The sequence below is a fragment of the Miniopterus natalensis genome, chromosome 6 (assembly GCF_054644295.1).
Source record: "Miniopterus natalensis isolate mMinNat1 chromosome 6, mMinNat1.hap1, whole genome shotgun sequence".
Taxonomy (NCBI): Eukaryota; Metazoa; Chordata; class Mammalia; order Chiroptera; family Miniopteridae; genus Miniopterus; species Miniopterus natalensis.
In genome coordinates this window covers 82,548,227-82,567,936 of record NC_142086.1, presented here as the reverse complement: position 1 = coordinate 82,567,936, position 19,710 = coordinate 82,548,227, and the positions used below count along the sequence as shown (strand labels likewise).

The window sequence follows — 19,710 nt, the reverse complement described above, 5'->3', positions numbered from 1 at the left end:
TAAAAACTTAGTTGTCCCTAGGTACTTACAGGGGATTGGTTCCAGAACCTTCCACAAATACCAAAATCCACAATACTCAAGTTCCCCATATAAAGTGGCATAGATCAAATCACAGAGTCAGCCCTTTGCATCCTCAGACTCCCAGCCACAGATCGAAAACAGTACAGGTATTTATTTTTAAAAATTTGCATATAAGTGGATTCGCGCAGTTTAAATCCATGTTGTTCAAGGGTCACCTGTAGTTTGACCTCATGAACCTCCTGAAAGCATCTCAGGCACCGCCAGGGGTCCCTGGACCACTTTGAAAACCACTAGCTTAGAGCAAGTTCTAGTTCCTAAAAGGCGTTCAGTAAGTATTTGTTAATGAATTAATAAATTCCAAAATGGCTGTCTGATGGGGCCAGTGCCTTTTATTCATGTAGTTGGTCACTGGACCTCATTTCCATGTCCTGCTTTCCGGAGAATGTGGCATGTTCTAGCCTCAGCACTCCTCTTCCCATGACAGGTGTGCCTGTAAACAGCAGAGTGTCCTCCAAAATCCAGCAACTTCTGAACACCCTGAAGAGGCCAAAGCGCCCTCCACTGAAGGAATTCTTCGTGGATGATGTCGAGGAGCTGTTGGAAGGTGAGCACCCTCAGACTTGGGCTCATGTGTGTGAATAGGGTGACCATTACATCTGGAGATACAGGCAGATGTACATCCTATGTGGGTTATTACTGTGACATTATAGCACAGTAAAGTGATATTCTCTCTGTAGGGAGCCTCTGTAGTCACCGTGTATGACGGTGAATTAGGTGTCACATGTGACTGCTAGCTTTATTTGAACAGGTGGAAAATGCATTGCTTATAGTTAAGACACTTAACATTTCTTTATGCCTCTGGTCCAGTGGTTAGTACTTCATAAGAATACTCTTAAGATTTCATTTTACTTCCATTATTTAAATTTTAATTTAAACTTTAAATCTGAAATATTCCTCTTCCCATGGTTTTAAAGTATTATATCTTCAGCATAATTTTGGCTCCTTTTCAGAATTTTAGCCTCTTATTTAATGAGTGAGATATATATTTAGAAGAAAGTATATATATATATTAGTTACCAAGAAATAGAAGTATAAATTTCTAGATAAGGAACAGAAATAAAACCCATACAACATATAAGCATGTGAATGTGTTAGAGCCACGGGGGCACATGGCCAGCCCCTCAGCTCCTCACACCTTTTCTGTGCATTGTCACCGCCCCATGGAGGACCAACTCTGGGTGTTTCCTTCATACTTGAGGATTAGACACTGCTTTTAGGGCATTGTTTCCTTTTTTTAATCAGATAATGCATTTCAAATTAAAAGCTCAATTGTATGAATGCTTTTTAGGGCAGTCTTCTTACACTTGGGCAAATTTTGGTTATATATCCAAAAACTTAGTTGTTCCTAGGTGCAACTAAGGGACAACTTATTTTTTCTTTCAACATGGTGATGGTGGTTTTGAGTGCCCAAAGCAAAGTGGTGATTCTACTCACTTTCATTCTTTATAAGCAGGGACTAGTGCCTGCTTCTCAGGTGCTGTCACAGTTGGCCATTCCCGGTGAAAGCCTGGCCATCATTGCCACCACCCTGGGGATTGTCATGTGGTGTTATGGTTACCAGGCTCCACTATTATCCATGATTCAATCGTCATCTGTCCTTTGGTCAGTTGGTCTATGACTATTTTAATGATAAGGAAATCTAACCTTTTTATAATTGATATATTTAAAAAACAATATTATGAAATATAAACGCTTAAAAATAGAATGTGTGCATGATACTATGAAATGTTGATTTTAAAATTTCAATTTTGCTTTTAGTTCAGCAACCAGATCCAAATCAGCCAAAGCCTGAGGGAAGCCAGATGGTAGTGCTGAAAGGGGAACCTCTGGCCGTGGGGACTCCCTTGCCACCATCACTGCTGGCTGCCTTGCAGCGGTGGGGCACAATGCAGCCCAAAGCCCCCTGTCTAACCGCCCTGGACACAACTGGGAAGGCCATCTACACCCTAACCTATGGCAAGTGTCAACAGAAGGCAGTTGGGCTCTGGTTTAACTGTAAAATGCTACTTGTGTCATACTTACAACATAGACATACGCTTGATCAACATGATAGAACAAATTTGCTGAGAAACTAACAACTGTCTAATAAATAGAACATCGCCTCACTCCAGGTGGCCCTCCCAGACCACTGCCTCTTCCTCCCAATAGAGGGGACCATTCACTGACTGATGGTGACCAGCCACTGCTTTGGTTTCAAGTGTTCGCATGTATATATGTATTTCTGAACAATGGAGTTTAGTTTTGTCTAATTTTGAATTTTGTTTAAATGAATCATACAGTATGTATTTTTTGTGTTTGGCATCTTTTGGTTTCATATGGTGTTTTTATGTAATACAGATCATAAGCACGTAACCTGATGCATCATCACAGAGTAAATATACTCAGCACTCAGCTGAGAAGCATTTCCAGGTTCCCAGGTTCCGTGTGTCCCCTCCAGCACTCGTCCTCTCACAGACAGAGGCAGACTGTTGTGCTGACTGCTAACACCTCTGGCTTTACCTGCCTTTGAGTTTTATGTAGATGGGATTACATGAAAGGTGTTCTGGGTGTGCACTCTTTTTGCTCAGCGTTGTTTGTGAGACTCATCCATGATGTGTGTGAAGTGTAATAGTTTGTTCTTATTCATGGATTTTATTCTGTGACTGTGCCAAAACTTGTTTATGCACTCTGCAGTAGATGGACATTTGGGTTGTTTCCACTTGAGGTTATTGTGTATAGTACTGTTATGAACATTCTCCTGTGGGTCTGTTGGTAAACATGTGGAGGTTGGAGCTTGTGCTGGTGTAAACGCAGAGGTAGCATTGTCTAGCTCTAGGTCTTTCTGCCAGGTAGCTTGCCAAGTGGTGGCGGCAGTCTTCACTCCCACCAGCAGTGTGTGCAGTGCCAGGTACTCCACATCCTTTCCAACACTTGACATTATTTATTTCATTTTAGCCTTTCTTGTAAGTGTGTTGTGGTATCAAATTATGGTGCTAATTGCATTTCCCTGTTGACCAATGGTGCTTTCACATGCTTATTGGCTATTTGAATATTCTCTTTTATGAACCATCCAAATCTTTGGCTCATTTTTCTATTCAGTTGCTAATGTTTTCTTCTTTATCCGTTTTAGATACACATCTTTTTAGATTCATGTTTTGCTTAAATCTTCCACTCTTTGTATTGCCTTTCAACACTTTTAATTGTGGTTTTAGGTAAATGAGAAGTACTAACCTAATGAAGCCTAATTTACCTATTTTTTTCCTTTATCATAGTGCTTTTTTTCCTATTTAGGAAGTCTTTGCCAAATCTAAGGTCACAAAGATATTTTCCTACTTTTGCTTCTACAAACTTGTTTTACTTTTTACATTTAGGTATTAAAATACATCTGCAATTTAAAAAAAATATATATATCTTTATTGATTTCAGAGGGAGGAAAGGAGAGGGAGAGAGAGAGAGATAGAAACATCAATGATGAGGGAGTCATTGATTGGCTGCCTCCTGCACACCCTCAACTGGGGGATCAAGCCAGCAACCCGGGCATGTGCCCTGACCGGGAATCGAATCCTGATCGCTTGGATCCTAGGTCGACGCTCAACCGCTGAGCCACATCCGGCCGGGCTCTGCAATTTAATTTATGTGTGTTGTGAGATGGGAGCCATTTTCTTTCCTTTTGAATATCTGTGATCCATTGTTATTTATTGGAAAGCCATTTCTTTCTCCGAGGTATTGCTTTGTTGTGTATCTGGTGGAAAATGCACCTGTGGCTGCGTTTCTGGACTCTGTTCTGTTTAGTCACTGTGCTGTCTGTCTGCACCCCCGGAATCATTATAGTTTTATGAGTCTCAGTGTCTGGCGCAGAAGCCCATTAGCTCTGTGATTGTTCCTTAAGATTTCCTTGACTGTTCTTGGCCCTTTGCATTCCAAGTAAACTTCAGAATCATTGCTTTGAATAGTTTGAGGAGTAGAAACACCTTTCCATTGTTGAATCTTCCAGCACAGAGATATAATAGATCTGTCCTTACATTCATATCCTTTCCACCCTCTGCCAATAATATTTTATAATCTTCTATGGGGAAAATTTGCATGTTTTTTGTAACACTTATTCTTAGGTATTTAGCATGTTTATTTTAATCAACTGCCTCCTGCGCGCCCTGACTGGGGATTGAGCCTGCAACTCAGGCATGTGCCCTGACCGGGAATCGAACCCCGATTGCCTGGATCCTAGGTCAACGCTCAACCGCTGAGCCATGCCCGGCTGGGCAAGAAGGATTTTTAAAATAATTTAAAATAAAATCCTGATGCTTGTTAAATTTATTTTTTTCACCTTCTGTTAATGTGCCAAATTATGTTGATTTTTCTATTAAACCTCTTTGCATTCTTGGGATAAAACTAACTTGGTTTTGACGCATTGTTCTTTTTATATTATAGCTGGATTCAGTTTGGAAATCTTTATGAATTACATTTATTAACATCTTGAATTGACCATTTATATAGACAGAAGCAACAACAGTGGTTTTTGAGTTGAATATTTTTTTATTTCTAGTGTCCCACAATTCACTTATTTCACAATGTTGCGCTTGAGCAGTATTATTTGCAATGAAATTTGAGCATTTATTTAGAGGACATGGCTTCTCAGACTGCATGGGGTTGTGTCACAGGAATTTGAGAGGGACTGAATTAGGATGTTGGTGTTACTTTTTAGGTACACTGAATAGGGTAAATGTTAAGGTTGCCACGGGTGTTGGGGATGGACTCAGGTTTTTCTGTCTTCCTACTCCATTATCATCCGTGTCTCTGCTATGTCCCCATACACTTTCAATCCTCTTTTCTTTTCCTTAATCTCATCTATCATCTTCTTCAAAGAAGCTCTTCTTTGCTGAGCATTCATTAGGGCTGGGTGCTGAATATAGAGACTGTGTGCCAGGAGAGGAAGTGTGTTGAGCAGGACCTCATACGGTTGAAGGCTGGATCCTGAGGGTCCAGATGCACTCCTCCAGCAGCTGGTGGCTCTGGGCAGTTACTTAACATCTCCCTGTCTTGTCTTGCGTGGAGATAAAGATATGACCTACCTCATGAATTGTTGTAAAAGTTACATGAATTATAAGGGATGTAACTGAGACAAAGTTAATGAGATGAAAATGCATTCACAATTCAATGTTGGTTGAAAAAAGCAGGGTGGAGTATGATCTCATTTCTTGAAAATTCCACGTACATGTATATATATGTGTGTGTGTGTGTGCATATGTATATGTATATATATGTATATGTGTGTTATATATACACATATATAACAAAGAATGCTGACTTTTTTCTACTGGCTTTTCTATATTCTAAATTTTCTATAATAAAATCCTGTATTATTTTTGTGTTAAGAAACATACACCTATAAATTGTTTTTAAGAAAAACTATGATGTTTATTACAGCATTGTGCTTGGAAACTACCTGACTTTTCAGTAAATGAGAAATAGTACATTGTGGGGTATTATGATTATTTTATTAAAATGTTAATTATTAGTTTCTTAAATTTTACATTGCTTAGTATTTTTATTTCATTTTAGGCAAACTTTGGAGTCGGAGTTTAAAACTAGCTTATACTCTTCTTAATAAACTGACTAGTAAGAATGAACCACTACTTAAACCTGGAGACAGAGTAAGTAACTAGAATGTAACTTTATTGGAGTGAGCAAAAACAGAGACTCCAGAAATGTTGCATTGAAATCAGTATTCTATCAGCTGGTTAGACTTATACTGTTAATACAAGGGATTTAAAGTCAGCATGAAAAAATATTAAATATGGGAAAAGTTCGTGATGATGTAGATAAAATGTCTTTTTTATTCTTATTGCCTGTCCACTGATTCTTCAACTTCTTTTCTCTTTGACTTCATATATGTTGATTTTAATAAAAATATTAATATCAGACATGAATAGATGTTAAATATCCAAAGCTTAAGTTTTATGAGGAAACAACCTTACTTTGAAATTCTGTGTGCTTCCATATTCCATGTGGCCAGGCCACCCCCTCTTGCCTGCCAGCCCCAATAGCATGCAAAGGAGGCTGGAGGCTTAGTTCCTTGCCCCACACTTCCTCAAATAGTTGGCAGTAGACACATGAGGCTATTTAAATTAACCAAAATTAAATAAAATGAAAAATTTAGTTCCCTAGTCACATGAGCCACATTTCAAGGGCTCAGAAGGCAATGTGGCTAACGGCTACCATATTCTATTGCTCAGAAATAGAACATTTTCATCACTGTAGAAAGTTTTATTGGACAGCATTGCTCTTGGCAAACTGAACCAGACTTGAGGAACCCAGGTATACCAGAAGGTCCAGGATGGAAAACTGGAGAACATGGTAAAAATCAACATACTTACCAGTGAAATCCCCTAGTGAGAAAGGTGACCTAGGGTCAGATCACCCAACAATGAAACTCTAAGTTGATGAGCTGACAGAGTTTTAAGCAACTCTTAGCCTCATTTTTTAAAATATAAAAACCAGATGCCAAGTACATTTAAGGTGGGAAACTTTAATGTGAAAGAAGATAGCCAAAGGGCAAAGAAATTAAAGAAAAAGGAAAGGGGAAGGGAGTAGGAGGAAGAGGAAACAAACTTGGAGGAAAGCTAGATACAGAAAACAAATGATCAGAAAATATTCCTAGAGTCTATGATAAAGAAAAATAAATCGGGAAAAATATGCTAGTAGGAAAGACCAAGAGACGGTTGGTAGGAAGGAAAAATAGTGCAAAAATTAGAATTGATCAAGAAGGCCCAACATCTAACAGCAGTTCCAGAAAGAGAAAGAGAATAGAACATTTTCAGTGATGATGATAATTTAAGACGATGTTCTGGAGCTGGAGAGCAAATGCTTCAAAGTGACAGGACCTGCAGTGAACACAGTAGCCCCACAAATGCATGTGAGCACATAACCATGTTACTGCGAAAGACCGGGATACAGAGTCTACAGGGAAAGCAGAATATATACAGGGGGTCAGCAGTCATACTGGACGAGACCAGTGTGACACTTCAGAAGTTTAGAGGGAATCTGATTTTAACCTATAGTTCTATTCTTAGATATTCAACAAATGTGAGGATGGGGTAACCATTTTCAGACATGCAGGACTCAAAAAAATTGGACTCCCAAGCACTCAGTCTTGGGAAGTTCCTAAAGGATGTGCTTTAGCCGAATGAGTGAGTGGGGCCCAAACAGGAGAGCCACAGGGCAGTCCCCCAGGAGCAGCTTAGCCAGGAGTAGGAGGATCTGGCCCAGGGTAGGTGTGGGGCAGGTCCCCAACTGGCCAAACTTCTGAGTTTACCTGACTGGTTGGTTATTTGGAAAATACTACTGATAGATATTTATATATGCGGTGGGGCATTTAGAACACATTGGCCAGTGCATACGTAAAGAGTAGAGCCAGTAGGAATGCTGGTAGCTGTCACCATCAGAAAGAAAGGAGATGTGTACCTGGCTGTGAACGTGCAAACAGTACAAGAGTGATACTTTATAATGTGTTGTGCTTTAGAGTGAGTCTGAAAGAATCCCTGATTTGTGTTGTGATTTAAAATAAGTCTAAGAATCACTAATTTATTTTTCTTAAAGAAAATTCTTGCAAGGACAAAGATACTTTCTTGACTTGCTAGAGAATCCACTTGATGAATTATGAAAAGGTTGACAAGATCACAGTGAGTTCATTATCAGAGATGAGTAGCAAATTCATCCTCTTGTGATAATACACTTGGTAAAAGCAAACAGACTCAACTCTTTTATAACAGATTCTCTGAAAACATACTTTCTATACCAAACGTCTAGTCACAAGGCTATAAGTCACAGTTCTGGAACAGTCCCTTTTAACATCAGCTTTAGAAGAAGACCTTTGCCCATTTCAACAAACTAACTTGCTGGAAACTTGATTAAGTTTACAGAATAAATATAGATAAAGCTTAAATTTTACCTTACACAGTGGACAGTTATTAGTTATATATTGTTTCTTGTTCAGAGGCCTGTGTTAAAAATCTACTGAAATAATATTTTCACTCACCACTATGGTTTCAAGCACACTTATTACACTACTCTAGGCCATCTAATTTCATAAATAGCTTTTCATGTAACCAGATTATTATAAGAAATGGAAATTGGGGTGAAAGAGGAGGGCTAAATATTTATCTCCAATAATAGGAAATAAAATTAGTACCTAAATATTTTCAAAAGATAAAACAACAGTGTAAGCAAAATATTTGAAAATAGAGTAAATAGCAAAGGAACATGTGAAATATTTTAAAAGTGGTTGTATTGGAGGATGGGGAAGAGCAGAGCATGGGCGGTATTGTTTTTCATTAGTACTTTTTGGGTCATTTTAAATTCTGTATTTAAAAATTTTTGATAAAAATAAAAATGTAAGCTAGATAAAATAGAATATATAATTTAAATAGTAGCAGGTGAGAGGAGGAACTCAGAGGGAGGGAGCAGCTTGTAGGAGGTCTCAACTGAGGAGTAGTACCCACAACCTTTCCCTGTGAATACACTTAAGTTGTTTTTGTTTTGTTTTTTAAAATATATCTTTATTGATTTCAGAGAGAAGAAAGGAGAGGGAGAGAGAGAGATAGAAACATCAATGATGAGAGAGTCATTGATCGGCTGCCTCCTGCACGCCCCTGACTAGGGACTGAGTCCGCAACACGGGCATGTGCCCTGGCCGGGAATCAAACCCCGATCGCCTAGATCCTAGGTCTACGCTCAACCACTGAGCCATGCCTGGCTGGGCTACACTTAAGTTTTGAGTGGAGATCTGTTCAACTAAAACTTTGGTGTTAGAATTTTTTCTTTTGGAAGATATTTTAGATATAACTTGATTTCTCATTTTTTGTGTTGATACAAGTGTTTTTCACTTGGGCTAATTGATGGTGGTGACAGTCCAGTCCTGAGTTGCTGCTGTCCAGATAGATGGTCAGAGTGGATGGGAGCTGTATCCAGATCCCACACCAGAGCTGTGCCAGACTGGACTGTCTTTAAATCCAGAAATATAAACTTATGTTGTTGTATGTGGAGTAAAGACCTCAACCTAAAAACGATTTATTAAAAGTTACATGGTTGAGGAAATTTAAGGACTAAGAATTAACTCCCAGATTATAAAATAATCTAAAATGTCTCAATTCCATCTAATCAGCTGATACTCTGAGATGGAGTCCTTTTCCATTCAATTCCATGGTGGTTCTTTGTGCTGCTGTAGGTGGCGCTGGTGTTTCCGAACAGTGACCCTGTGATGTTCATGGTTGCCTTTTATGGATGTCTCCTGGCAGAGCTGGTTCCTGTCCCCATAGAAGTGCCGTTAACAAGAAAGGTAGCAAACTTGGCCTGGACCATGGGTTCAGGTTCTATGACGTTTTATTCTGAAGTTGACACATCAGTTCTGGGAGCAGTCAGTAGATGCAATTTTGTTTACAAATATATATATATATTTTTTAATGTATCTTGTTGGTGAGAAGGAACACTTAGAACAGCTGTAGATGGAGCTATTATATCACCTGTTTGAAATGATGAGTATTTTTTCCTCTGATAAATAGAATTTGGAGTTTGATAACACTTTGTTAAACTTGTTCTCAAAACCATATGTTTATTGATAATAAGTTTCATTTCTTGATAAATCATTACACTGTACAGTGATTTATTACAGCTCACCTCTCAGTGATGATTTTAAATATGTGGGATGGAAATGTTCTTGTGTTTCTGTTTGCTTACACAGCAGGCAGTTTTTGTTACTGACAGATGATTGCTGTGGGGGTTCTGATGGTCTAGGTAGCTGTTTTATTTTACATACAAATGTCAGTAACCTGACTGTTGAAAAAATTCTCATTTTAGGAGTAGACTAAGCATGTATTTTAGAAAATCAGAGTTTTCTAATGTATCCCAGTACTCAGGCAGTTGCTGACATGAAAATTGTCAGCAACAAATATTCAAGAATCTCAATAGTAAAGTTTGCAAGTAAAACCAGTACATTTCCATAGATAATAAGCAATGACAGATATTTGAATACAGGGGGTTCTTAGGAAAAACCTAGAGATTTGTCAAACTTACAAGAAGAAAATGATAACATTTCACTGAGGGACATATGTAAAAGAGGACTTGACTAAAAGGAAATGTGCATTTCTGTGCGGAAATAATTGGTTTTGTTAAGGTCAGGCCTCCTCAGGTTAACCTTAAATTTCAAGCACAAATCAAGTGGAAATTTCAATGCTATTATTTTTGGAGTTTATTAAAATGCTGCTAAACATCATTTGCAAGAAAACAACTTGAGAAATTAGCCCATTATTTGAACTTTATATTTCACTGTAAAAAATACATCTTTTAAGTTTAAAAACAATTGTATTTTATTTTCACAAAAATACAGTACAGTATAATATATAGCAATATGTAAGAATACAGTATAGTATATAGCAGTGATTTTAAACCTTTTTTGTCTCGTGGCACACAAACTAATTACTAAAAATCATATAAACAATTAGTTTAATTACTAAAATATAAAAAAATACTATTTTTTGCTTATCTGAGAAAAAATTGGTATAGTTTTGATTCAGTCACACCATATGGGTATTGTTGTATTGGTTGTTGTCATTTTCTTTTTGACAATCTAAGGCAAGAGAGGTCAGTGCCCCTAACTAAATAGTCAGGTATTTTATGTTTTAAAATATCTGGTGGCACACCAATTGAAAATCGCTGGTATATAGAATTCAACTGTTCTAGAAGTTTTCCCAGGGGGGTGGGGTGGAAAAAAGTGCTCTACTTTCTTCTGTGCGTGGGCCTGCATGGGAAAGGTCCTGTGCTCCTAACTCCCACCTCACTCTGTCTTGTGCAGGATGCTGGCAGCCAGCAGATTGGGTTTCTGCTGGGCAGCTGTGGTGTTGCCCTGGCCCTGACCACAGATGCTTGTCAGAAAGGCCTGCCCAAGGCACAGACTGGAGAGGTGGCAACTTTTAAAGGTGAGCCCCTAAGGGGAAGGGGAGTCAGTGTTCTGTGTTAAACTGTGTCCTCTAGTAGTTTTTCAGCAGTTAAACTTACAAAGGCTAAAGGGCCTTCAACAAAAGTAAAGTCCTTGATTGAATCTCACTTCTTACCTGGCTCACCCTGCTGTTTAATATGAATTGAGTAAGAATTAAAGGAGACTGAGACGTCTGTTCCTCGGGCACTTAGGAGCTAGAGCTGCATCTTTAATGGCTAAGCCTGAAGTGTGGAGAGCAGAGACCCTCTGACACTCTCCTGTGCCATGTACCCTGGCTGTACCCTCACAGGTTGGCCCCCCCTCACCTGGCTGGTAATTGATGGGAAGCATCTGACTAAGCCCCCCAAGGACTGGCACCCGTTGGCCCAGGACGAAGGAGCCGGGACCGCCTACATTGAGGTGATGACTTCTAAAGCAGGCACCTTGGATTAGGTCTTGTTTTCACATGAGTATGAGCTGCTGAGTTTTTTTAGTTTACAGTCTAAAACTTATGTTTTATCTTCACCCCATTGAAGTGTCATATGGAAACTTTCTCAGATCCTTTTAGTTTCACTGTTACCTAATCTCCCCTCACTGGCTACCCTGGGGGTGCGGACAGTTATGAGGGAGCCTGCATGCACTGTTGCCCTCAGCACCTGCCTAGGGTAAATCCTAACTTCATCCAAGGGTATTACCTCAAGGGTCAGGGCGTAAAGTGCTCTCCAGTCTAATGGGCTGGTTAATGAAGGAGAGAGAGCTGACAGCTTCTCTCTAAAATCCGTCATCCTCCATTCCCTCTGTCGTGGCCTCCAGAAACATCACATAATGGATATTTTTCTTGAAATCTTTCAGTATAAAACCAGCAAAGAAGGCAGCACGGTGGGGATCACAGTGTCCCACTCATCCCTGCTGGCGCAGTGCCGGGCTCTGACCCAGGCGTGTGGCTACTTGGAAGGTAAGGGCATGTGGGGCGGCTCTTCCAGCCGTGCACGAGGTACCTGGGATCTGAAGCTGTGGGTATCAGATCCAGTTCTGAGCAGGACCTACCCTCCAATCTGGGTCGTTCCGGGTGCCAAATGCTTGGGGTTCTCCTCGTGCTGGATGAGTGGGCCCTTTACAGTAAACTCACGTGTATGTTGATTTTCTGGAGTGTGAAGTCCATATCTCACCAGTTCATCAATGCCCAGTTGGCTGGTTCAACTTGCAACAGAGCTGAGGGGCAGTGAATTGACATTTAAAAAGTATGGAACACTGTGTTATTGGGAGTCACTTTCTATTGCTGTTTAATATGCCTGTGGATTGGCCTTAAGCTGTCCTGCATACAGATATACAGTTGGAATCTTATGGTCATAGGTTGTCTCTTGGTAGTGCCACATATACTGTTAAATATCAGAAATTTAACTTAGAGAACTATTATTCCAAAAAATATTAAAATGTATACACGGAAGGTTTTTTTGCATTGCAGTACTTGAACAAAACTAAAAATAAATTGAGTGGTATGTTTAAATATCTAAGATATGGGTGCTTAAATGCAAGGGGTAGTAGAGGGCTGAAGACTTCAGTAGAGATTTGGAAGAGGATTTTAGATATGTTTAAGGGCCTGGATAATTTTTTAAAAATTAGACCTATCAATCAAGTCTTCTTCAGACCCAGCGGTGACCTTACATATGTCACCTATAATTGGCTCCTCAGCTGATCAGGGAGCCTGTACAGCATGCTTATTCAGAACTCAACAGCATCCTGGCACACAGACCCAACTCCCAGTATTCACCTGGGGTGTTTCTCCTGTGGGGCGCACTAGGGCTTGCTGTAGCTTCGGTGAGGGACCAGATTTGCTTGTAGCCCCAGGCTCTGTCCCCTGCCCTCTGTGAGGTCTGGAGCCAGGTCCCTCAGAGGATGCGGCCAGACGCTCTGAGTACAAGGCTGTGCTGGGAAGCCTGGGGACTCCTGTTTGCTCCTGCTTCCTAATATCTACCAGTCATACCCTCTAGAAGAGAAAATGGGCAGGGGAGAATGAGCACCTTTCTGAAGGTTTAAGGGTACATTATGGTGGTTTAAATATGAAATGATGGAAGGTCAGCATGTGCAGTTTCCAGGCTTGTTAGTGTTTGTCACCAGCATGTGACATTTTTTGAAGATGCAGGATAATGGCCTTGGGTGTGAGAAATGGAGGAACTGGATGTAAAGTTGAGAAGTAAGAGCACCCATGACAGTCATCATCCACATTCTAACTGAAATGTTGACAGCCTCACTCAGTCTCTTAATTAGAGACTGGTCCTTTGTTTTCAGATTGGTGATCAGCATAGTTCTCTGTTGTAATCCAAAATTGTATGACTGACTTTATGTTTTTTCGGTAATTTGAATAGGTAACTGAGATGATTGGTTAATTAGTGCATGGTATTTGGAAATGCTGTATGTTTCCTAAAACTCTTATATGTCAATGATGTGCTCATCTCAGAGTTTCTCTAAAAATGCACGTGACTTGTGAAGAGGTTCACTCAGCAGTTTAACCATCTTTGTCCACTTTCAGCTGAAACACTAACAAATGTGCTGGATTTCAAAAGGGATGCTGGTCTGTGGCATGGAGTGTTAACAGTGAGTGTTGATGCTAAATGATTTAATTTTGGAACGAGAGATTTCTAATGTTTCATATCAATACATGACACCAGACCCTACTTTCTAGGTGATGTAATTAATCCTTAGTTCTGCTGATACACCTGACCAGTATATCTGAACTGAAATAGTGTTGTGAGCACTTGTTGTTACCTTTGCCGCTTTCGGCATGGTTTAGTGCTCTGCTGTCTGGAGGAGGAGTGAGGCCTGCCCTGAGCACCCGTGTCTTTCACAGAGTGTTATGAACAAGATGCATGTGATCAGCATCCCGTATGCACTGATGAAGGTGAACCCGCTCTCCTGGATTCAGAAAGTGTGTTTGTATAAAGGTAAGGGAATTAGCATCAATTCTTGATTCATCCTTCATTAAAGAAGTCTGTTTGAATTAATCTTAGGTGAGTAAGGAAAAAATAAAGCCAACATTTAGAGCTGCAGATGTGGGCCTGACTGCCAGCATGTAACATGACCAGGTCTTAGACTCATCTGTGGTGGTCCTGAATCACCAGTGCTGGCTGCAAGCTGTCGTGACCTGCGTGTGCAAGACCTTCCCTGTATGTGCAAGGCCTGGGTGTGCAACCGCAGGCAGAGAACTGTGGTTGCACACTGTTCAGTGACAGCTCTTTTCTGCAAGGACCATAACCCCCTAATTTTATTCTCTTAAAATTTTCCTTACAGTTACATCAATTCTGAGTAGTTGAGATGGTTTTAATTTGAAGCTAGGATTTTTCAAGCCACCAGCAGCAAAGCTGTTTATTCAGATGAAGCTGCCTATGAGCAATGGGGCTGCCTGTGGGGCCTTGCCCCATCCTCTACCTTCAGTCAGTCACCCCTGCAGTCCAGGCATCTCTGTGGCTCTGCTCTGGCAGAGCTTGAGGGCACCTTCACTAGCCTCTGAGCCTGGGCCTACGGTCTTTGGTCACACTGACTAATCCTGGGTACCCTGTTTACTGGTCTACCTGTGCTGACAGTACTGCGAGTTACTGAGTGTGGACATGAGACGTGTGCTCTGACTGGGTATCATCAGGGCAGCCTCGAGGGGGTAGTTGTCTCTATTCATCCTTTTTACTGAGGAAGATTGAAGCCTAGTTTCAGGGTTGGTGGTTGCTGCCCACTAGTATGGCCAGGATTGAGGGCTGAATCTGTCTGCTTATACCCCTTGTATCCTTGAGGCTTCTGCTGGCCGCACAGCTGCATGAGTTAGCAGCTTGGGGAGGGTTGGATGAGACAGAAGAGGCAGATGTGGAAAGAGCAAGATAGAGCTTCTAAGAGAAAATCAAAATTGAACATGGATCTGAGTTTATGTTATCTAAACCAAACCTCAAAGTTGATTTTAAGTAAAACGGGTTACAGTGGGCTAAGCTATGAATGAGACATGGCTGCAGAGAACGTGTGGCCTAAAACACAGAATGTGTGTCTGTGCTCCTGCATGTGCACTGCACCGGGCAGCAAGCACTGCATATGGGTCTGTATGATGTGGGGATGCCACCTTCACATCTGTGTCCCACTACAGCCCAGACAGCGCTGGTAAAATCCCGTGATATGCACTGGTCTCTCCTGGCTCAGCGAGGTCAGCGGGATGTCAGCCTCAGCTCACTGCGCATGCTGATTGTGGCCGACGGCGCTAACCCATGTGAGTAAGCCCCTGACCAGGGCTGGGCCCATGTTGTCCCCAGAACAGTAAAAGTGAGTGTCTTGTAATGGTCTCTAACATGTTACCACTTGCTGGTGACCCATTGGTATATCTCATGCATGTTTTTTGGCTTCTAACTCCTATTGATTTGAAAAGGCATCATGTTTCTATGGAAACAGCCCACTCTCTCCCCATGAGGCTTTGGCTTTCTGTGTTGTGACAGCATCTTACATTATGGTGGTTTAAATATGAAATGATGGAAGGTCAACGTGAGCAGCCTGCAGGCTTATTGCCACAGTGTTTGTCCCCCAGAGCTTGTCTGCCCAGCATTTTGGCCGGGAGCCCCACCCATCAGCCTTGAAGTTACTCTCATGTCTCATTCTGTTTCACGCAGGGTCCATATCTTCCTGTGATGCCTTCCTCAATGTCTTCCAGTCCAGAGGTCTGAGGCCTGAGGTCATCTGTCCTTGCGCATGTTCTTCTGAGGCACTAACGGTTGCCATCCGCAGGTAACTTAATTACTTGTTCTGTCTTGTAGAGACTTAATTCTTACCCTTACTCCTGAATTACCTGCAGTACCAAATGCTTTTAATTTGTTCTGAACAGTAGCCATCATGAAGCAGTGCCCCATCCTGTACCAGTTTCACAAGCTGTTTGCACATTAATGGACGCCCCAGTACCATCCTGGGCTAGAGGTGTGCCCATGGTCCATTTTTCCTGCCTGGGTCATCTGTTGCCTGCCCTGTGGCTCTTGTTGTTAGCTGCCCTGCTGCCATCCTGGAGTAGAGGGCAGTGTTCTCACAGTTGAGGGCATCTTCAACTCCATTGTTAGAAAATTAGTGTCAGTTGTGGTCCTGCATCATTCATGTTCATATGTCCATAAATAGTGTGTGCTTTTATGTGCAAGCATTAAGCAATCCTAAAATGTTAGAAACAACTTAGCATTAAAAATAACATCTTTATCCTTTACAAACTATGAAGTATTTTTTATTCCTTTGTTCTACAGTAATTTCTTTTGCTTGTCTGCGTAGTTTTTTCTTACTGGGAAAAATACTTTTGTTTCTCAGTGTTGCATTTACCAATGCTGCTTGACAAACTTGGTGGGACAGTTATCATATCTCTCGTGCTTGCTATGGTCAGGACTTTGGTGCTGCCTTGCAGTTGGATGCTCTCTAGACTGGACTAGGATTGGGGGAGCTGTAGACATGACTTCGTGTGTGGAGTCTCAGGGCCTCTCCTGCTGGTCCCTGGAGCCGACTGCTCTGGGCTTCCTCACCTTATGTCATTCTGCTTACCTGGCTGCCCAGGGCTCCCAGTGAGTCTCTGAAGACAAGCAGGTGGAAACTGAGTTACCTTTTATGACCTCCCTTGGAAGTCACTTTGCATCACTTCCACCATCATCACAGGCCCACCAGATGAAGGGAGTGTTGAGGTCCCACTGCAGAGGAGAGCGTGGGGTGGAAGGGTGGTGGCATCTTCACAAATGCAGTCTGCCACACTTCAGTCCTACAGCCAGTGTTCTCACAGATGCAGAGCAGGGCCCGGGGCGCAGCAGCATCATCCTGCAGGCAAGGTGGGCCACAGGTCTCATCTCCCAAGAACTCTATACTTTGTCAGTTAATCTAGTTTTGTTTTCTAGGCCACCTGACCTGGGAGGACCTCCTCCAAGAAAAGCTGTGCTCTCAATGAACGGCCTTAGTTATGGTGTGATCAGAGTTGATACTGAAGAAAAGTTGTCAGTCCTTACTGTTCAGGACGTTGGTCAAGTGATGCCTGGAGGTAAGGGGTGCACTTGCAATTAACATGATGAAAAGTCATACCAGCCCCAGGCTTTGTAGGAGTGATCTGGAAGCACACAAGTAAAAGATTTCTTAAAAGGGTTTTTCCATGTAAATTGGGATTTTAATTTATAACATTTTTTCAGTTTTTTTGCTTCCTTTTGTATTTTTAAGTTGAGCTAAAATACAGAGATGTGTTTATGGTCTGTGAACCTGACTTCTAGTTTCAGTATTTGGGGTAATGGTGACAGTAGCTCACACTGCTGCACCAGGCACAGTCTTCATACTTTACACATATCAAGGCATAAATCCCATGGCGCCCATGATGTCCGAATAACTTGATAATTAAATTATTTTAGTAAATCGTGAAAGTACAGGTATGTTAGGAGTAAGACCTTAAATTGAGGTTCACAGAAATTCCTGTGGGCTCCAGAAATGCCATGTGAGTCATCCTGCACATCGGGTCCCATGGGCCTATCTCATGAGTTGTTGGAGCTTCCCTGTCATCCCCATGGCAGTACAGTGACGAGAGGGTAATGGAGCCATCTTCCTGCTGTTCTGCAGGCAAGGCCACATGGAGATGCTGGTGCAAAGTTTCATGTGGAAAAGTATGAGCAGGGCCAGGCCCAGGAGGCCCCCAGTAACAGTTGTGAGTGGGGGAATGCTCTGAGGTCACCCCTCATTGTAGCAACCGTGCAACTTCTTTAGTTCCCCTCCTCTTCATGCTGACCCATCTGTGATTCATGGGCAGCTATCTGACCCACCCTGGTGACTTCTAGAGGCAGGCTTCCACCTCTCAGTTACCTTTATCCCAGTGCTGCTGTGTCTGGGTTCAAGGTTTCAGGGTCTGCAGGCTGTCCAGTGTCCTGGCCCTTTTGTTTTCAGGTCTGCCTCCACAGGTGGCACAGGACATGTGCTGCTGGGGCTTGGTGCCCAGGTGCTCCAGAGGGAGAATCCATAGCAAGGATGTCTGACCCTGCATGTGTGGAGAAGTTGGGACTCTTAAGAACAAGAATGGAAGTTCAAATTTTATTTCTAGCTACACTTTAGCAATATGAAATGTATTCTTTCCATAATTTTACTATAAATATGGATTCATTGGTCCTGTAGTAACTTGAACATGAGGATGAAACATTTTATAAAGAGCAAAGATCAGGAGTTTCACTTATTTTTAGTGGTTATGAGGAGAGCATAGTAACTCTTTAAAAGACTGGTAGAATATAATCTTTGGTTTTTCTGAATGAAAAAATAAGGGACTTTCATAGTAGTGCTCATTTTTTACTAGTAAAACATGGACCAGGATGGACTGTGTGTGCATGGTTTCACCTAGTTTGTGTGAGTGTGCATGGTACTACCCTAGGTGAGTGTGTGTGCACAGTGCTCCCCTAGGTGGGGTCTGTTAGCCAGAACAGTTGAAGACTGGCTTGGTGAGGGCTGGTAGTGTTTGCTTTTAGCAGATGTACAACCTCCACCGTGTTAATCTTACTGGGTTTGCATTGACCATGATATGAAGTGGATTTTGTTCTTTTGTGCCTTTTTGTGATTTAAATTGGTGTGGCTCTCATCATGTGAGTGTCTGTGTGTGAGCTGAGGGCCACCTGCCCAGTGAGATACATGAATGCAGCCTCCTTTAGTGAATGTCCCCAATCTTCTCTCTGCTGAGGCTTTGACTGATTTATGCACAAACGGAATTAAGCGACTGTTGCCCTCCTGTAACTTTACCTTGCTCACATCTTTGGAGATGAGAATACATTGGAAAAAAACTCAATAAGGGGCAAAGGAAGGAAAAGGCCCAGGTGACTGCAGGCTATTTAATTCATACTGAGTGACCAAGTTCTGTTTGATGGACCATTGCATGATCTCGTGTGCGTTCTGCTCTGTTTTTGGAGGCTGTTTCTGGATGTTTGCTCTGTGGCAGGGCTGGGGGTGCCCAGGACCACAGTGACCACACAGGCAAGGTCCCGAGGGACAGACAGTAGGCAGGAGCATCAGGTAGGAGTGCTGCTTAGTGAAAATAGAACAGGGGTGATTGGGCTGTGGGAGGGGCCACACCGAGACCTGCATGACAGGAAGGGCCCCGGTACAAGTGGGGTCCGTCAGGCTCTGGAGCAGAAGCCAGCCTCAGAGCAAACATTCAAGATGGTTGCCTATTGGCAGCCAGGTCAGCGGACATCTCATGTGGGTGCAGGAGAGTCATGCAGAGCCTGTGTGTCTGCTTATCACAGGGAGGACGTGCTAAACGTTCCATCACCTCACCTTAGTGTATATCAGATATAAAGACACGAGCAAACGGAGTGTGTACGATACACATCAGAAAGCTCATTGTAAGAACATACTATACATGTAATTATTTTGTTTCCGTAACTACAGATATGGCAGCAAATAGATCCTTGAGGATGATCCACATCAATGTATTTATGCTTTCGAGGTTTTTTTTCTCTTTTTAGCTAATGTATGTGTTGTGAAGGTAGATGGTGCCCCGTATCTTTGTAAAACCGATGAGGTTGGAGAAATATGTGTTGACTCCAGTGCTACAGGCACGGCGTACTACGGACTACTTGGGATCACAAAGAACGTCTTTGAGGTTTGTGCTTTATGTTGAAGTTAAGTCTCGAGAGCTTCCATGGGGCACAGTGGGTGGTGGGCCAGCCTCCTTGACT

At 41.9% G+C, this 19,710-nt stretch overlaps 1 protein-coding gene across 3 annotated transcripts in view; it reads left to right on the top strand.

The window, feature by feature from the left end:
• DIP2A (DIP2 acetate--CoA ligase A) overlaps positions 1-19,710 on the top strand; it is an 82,017-nt gene that overhangs the window by 34,661 nt on the left and 27,646 nt on the right. For all 3 annotated transcript variants that reach the window (XM_016211862.2, XM_016211859.2, XM_087818386.1), the window contains 13 exons: positions 506-625; positions 1,840-2,037; positions 5,620-5,711; positions 9,284-9,394; positions 10,907-11,030; positions 11,340-11,449; positions 11,882-11,984; positions 13,560-13,624; positions 13,878-13,971; positions 15,153-15,272; positions 15,667-15,781; positions 16,912-17,051; positions 19,498-19,634. In XM_016211862.2, the coding sequence (XP_016067348.1) occupies positions 506-625; positions 1,840-2,037; positions 5,620-5,711; positions 9,284-9,394; positions 10,907-11,030; positions 11,340-11,449; positions 11,882-11,984; positions 13,560-13,624; positions 13,878-13,971; positions 15,153-15,272; positions 15,667-15,781; positions 16,912-17,051; positions 19,498-19,634 (1,529 nt within the window). The remainder of the gene's footprint in view (positions 1-505; positions 626-1,839; positions 2,038-5,619; positions 5,712-9,283; positions 9,395-10,906; positions 11,031-11,339; positions 11,450-11,881; positions 11,985-13,559; positions 13,625-13,877; positions 13,972-15,152; positions 15,273-15,666; positions 15,782-16,911; positions 17,052-19,497; positions 19,635-19,710) is intronic.